This window comes from Micrasema longulum, unplaced genomic scaffold (genome assembly GCF_059751315.1).
Source record: "Micrasema longulum isolate JH-2025_06_02 unplaced genomic scaffold, ASM5975131v1 h1tg000862l, whole genome shotgun sequence".
Lineage (NCBI taxonomy): Eukaryota > Metazoa > Arthropoda > Insecta > Trichoptera > Brachycentridae > Micrasema > Micrasema longulum.
The window spans coordinates 1-7,694 of record NW_028278054.1 but is presented as its reverse complement, the minus strand read 5'-3'; the positions used below and the strand labels follow the sequence as shown (position 1 = coordinate 7,694).

At 32.9% G+C, this 7,694-nt stretch overlaps 1 protein-coding gene across 2 annotated transcripts; it reads left to right on the top strand.

The window, feature by feature from the left end:
• The first annotated feature begins 856 nt into the window (after positions 1–856).
• On the top strand, positions 857–4,086 carry nmdyn-D6 (nucleoside diphosphate kinase 6). 2 transcript variants are annotated; one of them, XM_088231249.1, is made up of 3 exons: positions 857–1,229; positions 3,155–3,315; positions 3,514–4,086. In XM_088231249.1, exons 1-3 carry the CDS (start codon positions 1,015–1,017, stop codon positions 3,588–3,590), a joined length of 453 nt encoding a protein of 150 aa, XP_088087375.1. In that variant the 5' UTR covers positions 857–1,014; the 3' UTR covers positions 3,591–4,086. The 2 variants fall into 2 exon arrangements, 1 of the variants encoding a protein (XP_088087375.1); XR_015823162.1 differs by lacking the exon at positions 3,514–4,086 and having other exon boundaries at positions 1,089–1,229; positions 2,579–3,306.
• Positions 4,087–7,694: the final 3,608 nt, after the last annotated feature.

Genomic DNA, 7,694 nt, shown 5'->3' with positions numbered 1-7,694 from the left:
ACATGTATGGTTGAAAATTGAATTATTTAATAAAAGATTAAGAAATCGTTTGCATTAAAAAATGATTTGATTTATTTTATTTGATGATTCGTAAAACATTTTTTTTATTTTTATGGGGGGTTCTTTCTTTTATATTAAACGTGTTACCTTTTCGTAACAATAAAAGTCTGAGGATTTTTAAAAGGTCACCTTAGTTTTCAAATGTCTTACGGTTCTTATAATTTTATATGGGCACAGTCTTCAGTTTTCTTTTTTTCCAGTTCAGTTCAGCGGCATATATTGGCGTTGATTAAAATGCATTTAAATAAATCATGGTTCTATATTTTTATAGATTCGAGTTGATGTGAATTAATGGATTTATTTAACTCATTTTTTTTTGGATTTTATGATTATATTTTTTCTATTCCTAACTGAATATATATTTTATATATTTTTTTACTACATAAGCATCGGTTCCCTTTTATTTATTTTTTACTTTTTGCTACTCATAGAAAAACTGTTTATCATTTATGTATACTCATAAATTCTTTACTTTGTTTGTTTTTTTTATCCTTTTTTACTTTTTTTTCAATTTCTTCATATTTAAACTAAATTTAAAAATGTAAAAAGATATTAGCGTTCAAATAAATAAATATCTTTTTTCCATAAGAAAATATGATAACATGAAGGTATTGAAGGCATCATTTGTTTTAGTAGTTGCATTATTCTGAATATCATGCCTATCATGTTACATATTACAGCAGAATCTTCGAAATTTTTTTGTTTTATAAAAATGCTAGTTATTTTACGGGTGATTGAAACGATCAAATTTTTTTGTAATTACTGAACACTTAAAAAGATAAAGCATAATCTATAATCGAATACTTTTGTTTGACATTTGTCATCCTACTTTAAAATTTCTCTGAGTTTTATTTCTCAAAAAGTATGGTTATGGCGGCGTTTTAAATGTAGTATTTCAACATTATATTGTTCACGCAATTTGGTATATGGGATGCCGTTTTATAGAAAGTGACGATGAATAAATCAATGGAACTAACCCTGTCAGTCTTGAAACCTCACCTAGTGAAAAATCCAGTTGCAGTGAAAAATGTCAAGAAAATTATTTTACAGGAAGGGTTTGAATTTGTGGATCATAAAATTATATATTTGACTAAATCTCAAGCCGAAGCCTTTTATAATGATCATCGAGACAAATTCTTCTTCAGTAGGCTTATTTCATTCATTTGCAGGTTACATTTTGAGTTATGTCATAATCAATTGGACATTTGTTTAAAGAATGTCTCAAAAGTTTTTGTTTTTAAAAAATATTTATTTGTATGTTTTTCTTATTTATTGTCTTTACATTAAGTTATTTTCATTTATTCAAAATCTAACATACCTACTCGTTTTTAAATACCAAAAATGTTTTAAAGTATGTAGGTATAGGTAACCACAACACTCACACAGGTATACAATTTTAATACAGAGTGCTCTTCATATTATATTTTATTTATTTAATATTATTTTTTAATATCTCATTAAATTGTGTATACGTCTTATCACGAAATTATCATTTTTAGCAGCTACCCCATTTATGATTTCCCAACAGTTCAACCAGGTTCAGTTTCGGGTGGTATGACGGCAGACCGTAGTACAGAATGACCGTTCTCGGCTTGCAATTTGTACAGAATGTATTCTTTGATTAGCGGCTTGTGGAGTTTAATCATTTTATTGGCTTAGTGTTCTTAGCTGGAAATGGCATTTTATGTTTTTGCAGCCAGGACAACATTTCTCCTTTTAGTAAACTTGATATTGGGAAAATATTTTTTAAAAAACTACATTTATTTATTGACGGTATCACCCAAAAAAGAAACATATAGATAACAGTGACCGTGAAAACCTCCGCACCTATAAAACAAAAACCATTGTTATTCCAAAAGATAGAGTTTATTGCTTCAAAATTCTTACTGCTTCAAGTTTGTTAAACAGTAATTTGATAATTTTATTAGCTTTGTAAACGCATCCCTATTTTACTAAAAAAAAAGTATTTTTTTAAATATGGAAGAGAGTTAAAATGATCGAAAATTTTCACTTTCCAATCATTTAAATCACATCGTTATAAAAAATAAAAAACATATTTTATGCTTTATAAAGTGGTTAGCACGTTTGGCTACCGTGCATGAAGTCTCATATTTGATTCTCGATTGATTAACATGAACTATTTATTTAAACAAATTTTTACCGCAATACTTAATTTGTTACTTGTTCACTATTTAAATAAATAAAGTTTTTTATTATGTTTTCTTTTAATCTCCTAGTAGATAAAACAAAAAGCACAAAAATAAAATATTTTATAATAAATAAAGATCACCTTTCAAGCGGATTATAATAATGTTATACCATTATCTTCTTTTCCAGTGAACATCTGTATCTCTATCTCACACATTATTGTAGCCTTCGGAAGCATATATGTATTCGTTGGCCTCAACTAACGCTGGGTTACCTACACCAACAAATTTTGCGAAGACATTTAATTGTATTTTACACAACAAGCTTTATATATTATTTATATGCTCCTGTTGTTTTTTGTTTGTTTAAGTGGACCAATTGAAGCTTTTATACTGGCACGAGAGAATTCAATTTTGAAATGGAGACAACTCATTGGCCCGACTAAAGTATTCAAAGCCATTTACTCTGATCCCCATTCAATAAGGGCCATGCTTTATAAAGTGGTTAGCACGTTTGGCTACCGTGCATGAAGTCTCATATTTGATTCTCGATTGATTAACATGAACTATTTATTTAAACAAATTTTTACCGCAATACTTAATTTGTTACTTGTTCACTATTTAAATAAATAAAGTTTTTTATTATGTTTACTTTTAATCTCCTAGTAGATAAAACAAAAAGCACAAAAATAAAATATTTTATAATAAATAAAGATCACCTTTCAAGCGGATTATAATAATGTTATACCATTATCTTCTTTTCCAGTGAACATCTGTATCTCTATCTCACACATTATTGTAGCCTTCGGAAGCATATATGTATTCGTTGGCCTCAATTAACGCTGGGTTACCTACACCAACAAATTTTGCGAAGACATTTAATTGTATTTTACACAACAAGCTTTATATATTATTTATATGCTCCTGTTGTTTTTTGTTTGTTTAAGTGGACCAATTGAAGCTTTTATACTGGCACGAGAGAATTCAATTTTGAAATGGAGACAACTCATTGGCCCGACTAAAGTATTCAAAGCCATTTACTCTGATCCCCATTCAATAAGGGCCATGTATGGACTTTCAGATACTAGAAATGCAGCACATGGCTCCGGTGTGTATCTCCTATGTTTAGGTTAATTTTTCCTAGATATTTAACGATGTTATTACCCTAGAAAATAGCATTTATGATATAACTAGCGAACCCGACAGACGTTGTCCTGCCCGAATGTTGGCTTGCCTGCTATTAGCATTATTGTTATTGAACAAACATTAAAAAAAATTTAATAATAATGCTACTTTTTGTTTTCAGATTCAGAAGAATCAGCTGAAAGAGAAATTAAAATACTTTTTCCAGAATTTTCATTTAAAGATTGGCATAGAGAATGAAAATCTCAAAACTTTTTTGTTGAGTATTTTTATTATTATAATATTTCTATTCGACTGATAATATAAAAATGTGATGTAAAAGTAGCCAAATTTTAAACAAAAATACCATGGGATTGTTGAAATGACAAAGTAATTTATGGATTTTATTTGTTAAATCTTTTAGTCCTAGTGACACACTTGATGGAAAATTATCAATGTTTCTTGGGCAGATTAAAAAAAAATTCCTAGTCATATATTGACATTGATGATTAATATTTCATAAAAAAGTAATTATTAAGAGATATGTGCACACCATCATACAAATAATTTAAAATTCACTAAGCTGTTAATAAATATACCACACGGTGCCTACAGACACACTCCGCATGCGATGATCGTCAAGTTGTGATAAATGTCGATCGTAATTTGTCGCTGGTATGCTCGATATTTGATGATGAATCAAAAAAGAACATAAAACTTTGGCTCTTTGATTAATAAAAATATATTGTTTAATAAATTATACACATATTATTTACTTAACCTTATTTATATTTATTTTATTGGGTTTATACTGTAATGGAACTGTCAAAAATTCATATTGGAACTAGACTAATTCATCCTTGCCATCACCTTTTTAATTTAATTATAATGCACTATTTTTAACGCACTAAATTTTTACGCACGCACTATATTTAAAAATAAATCAGTTTTTATAATTACTTAATTAGAACAATATCAAATTTCCTTACCCCCTTTTTTTGGCTGGCTCAGAGGTGAGAGTCTGGACTCTTAGTGTCCCAGATGACTCGGGATTCTATAACAACTTCCACAACTCCTACCCATCCCCAAATAAAACTAAGCGTTTGTCATACAGAATTTAATTTTTAAAAAATTGCCTATAAATTAATAGTGAGTGTAAAAAGGCTTTACATTCCAAATTAATGGGACCCGTATAAAACTGGTCTAACATATGACGGCAAATATTATATGGAGTTTTAAAGGGCCTTGCATTCTAGATGAACGGGACCCGGGCTTAACATATGACGGCAAATATTTTGTGGGAGGTTACATGTACATACTAGGACTAAAATGGTTAAGAAAATGACCTAAAGTTAATAATTAAGATTAACATTCATAAGTGCCTTGCCTTGATAACTGTTTGGGGTGATTTCGGTATTGATTGCAAAGAAAGATTTTTTGATGACTTTTTAGGTCACGACGGGAGCTCTAATGCCGTGGTATCCTTGATCTATTGTATGGTGGCCTGCACCCGGACCCAGGTCCTGTCGGGGCGAAGCCATAGAAAGAAGCAGCTCGTAGTAGCCAGAGGTTGTGGTGACACTGCCCTGGGCCTCTGGGAGTCAGGGAATTTGTTTACTGTTGTACGATCGGTGACACGAGAAGTTGATTTCTTTGTAACATTGATGGGAAAAAATGCGGCGATATTTCAATACGAATTAATATAACCTTCCAGCAGCCTTCCATTACATTATTTTGTTTTCTTGGATTTCTCAACAATAATGCACTTTGATAATAATAACCTTTTGGTTTAACATTATCTAATTCTGAAAAAAAACCCATTTTAATTACCGCCGTTGAAAATAAATCCATTTATACAATATTTACCCGAGCTGTTCGTTGCTAAGATTACTTTCTCTCAAATGAATGTTTTATGTATTACTCGACGTTTTGTAATTTTCGGAGATCGTGATGGACAAAATATTTAATTTAAAATTATCTAATTAACCTAAAAATATGATTTAATTTTTTTCTGGTGCGTAAAGAATCAGTTGATGATTACAAAAAAATTCGTTGTGATATTCAAAGCTGTTGACGAGGTATTAGTGAATTAACTGCAATTTGCAACGCCGGTTACATCATAGGAACGGGCGGGTTAAATAAATATTTCACATCAACCATGTCGGGAATCGAACCCGAGACCTCTTGCATCACAGGTTAACGTGCTGACCATTACACCACGAGACCGACAATACATCATACATACATTATATACCTAGTCTAAGTTTCTCATAATTCAGTTTTATAAGAAATAATATGTAGAACATCATATTTTAATATTACAAAAGTCATAAAAGTTAGTGTTAAAGAGACAGCGAACTAAAGTGAGTTAAATCTCACTTAAGTGAGAAGGGAAAGGAGAGAGATCCTTACTTAGGCGTTATAAAACCACCCTGACAGTTGGAAGAAGAATCGTAACGCAGCCGAAAGCGCTGTCAGGAAGTAATTCGGGTCTACATGATCGTACCCTCGGTCGCGGAGACGATGCAGCGACAATCTAAAAAGGTCGTAAGTCGTGGGAGTCGAAGTTAAGAAGTTAAAGTAAAAGTGAGTGTACAAGGTAGCCAACCGCGCTACGTAGCAAACCTCGTGGAATCCGACTGCTCCTCAGTCATCGGAGGCCGCCTTCTTGCCGCGAACGTGCTTCCACATCCAGGACATCCATTGTCCTCCAAGGAACGCCAGTTCCCTGCACCGCCAGCACGTGTGCCCTCATCACGGCCGCCCAGTCTTCCAGCTGGCTGTCGTCCACCAACGGGACCGAAGCTCAATTACCGCCAAGGCTCTATCCGTGGCAAATCTCTGCCCAATCGTCCAGCTTGTATTTTTCCAAACACAGCATCCGGACCATCATCCGTCAACTCACCGCATAGTGAAACCACCGGTAACATTGTGTTAGAATTAAGATTAAAAATATAAGTGAAGAGTCTCAATTACGAACTGCATAAATTAAGGACCTAGCTCTGTAAGTATTTTCTTTTTTTTCATGTTTGTTATTAGTTCTAAAACATTTCCCGTGTTCTAGATTAATAAACATAGATAAATACATTCCAGCTTTTTAAATTATCTTTCAATTGACATGTTTTCAGGATAGATTTAAGTTTTATTTTGGGCATTTAATTAGTTTAATTTTGATTTGAATTACATTGTAATGACGGAGAATTAAATTAGGGAAAACACATGATGAATTAACTTTCTATTCCACTTATCCAGGAAGGCACTAGGAAGATGCGATCTTCCATTGAATCTCAAGTTTCCGATCGGCGGAAGTTCCCGCTTTCCCTAAATTAGGGGAGAGACGGACAGCTTCTGTCTATTCATACGCGCGAACGTGGAACTTGATTTTTACAGTCTCCGAGATAATCAAATCTCATCTTCATTTTCTCAACCTCGCCGCCGACTACTTCTCAAATAATCAAACTACCCCATAAACCTACAATCTTTTTCGTTTTCCATTTATTCCCCCGTGATAAACCAAATAGAACAAAATCGTGTTTGAAACGCACTTTTTGTCTTCGGTCAAACCAAAAAATCTATGGATATGGACACAGGCAGTTTTCAGCCAATACAAGTCTTTCTAGTCATTCTTCCGATGTCGCACAAGCCACTTGCTAGTAAATCAATACAGTTTGTGGCGCAACTGTCGGCGGCGTGTGCCCAGCCACGCCGTGCCGGCCGGCGTCCTTCTAGACGAACCGCCAATTTATCCGTTTCCATTCGAAATCGCTGTCACACTGCTCTCTGTGTTTTTGCACTTTTTCTTCGAAATACCGAGTTGTTGCGTACCGAATCGTAATTCTACGAAAAAACTACATCGTTTTCCGAAACGATATCCACATTTATTTAAAGAACGGATCAATCGTGTTTAAAGTCCCAAATTTATGAATTTATCCGATGACAAGATTAATCGACGTTGTTTTGTGTGCATTAAACACTTCAACGCATTCAACTTTAGCCAATACAATGACATCCAGCTTTTATTGTGCTCTGTGCCTACCATTGGATTGCCAGGTAAATTACATGATATCTCATACATAATTATTTCAAGAATTTGTCTCATGTTGCACGTTTATTTGTCCCGTTTGCCTGCCCTGCAAATTTATAACTCATAGGGAAAGCATACTTTTATTAATCTGGACCCATTTTACAATTAAAGTTATTAGTATTTCTGCAAGAAAAATATATGTACGACTTAGGTTAGCTTTCCACTGTAATTGCACCTTATTTATCCGTCTTGTGTCTATACAATTGCAAGTCTGCTTTTGGAATGTGGTGTTTGTGATTTGTCTTACAGTTTTGCTATATCGTTACCATATTTTTTGTCTA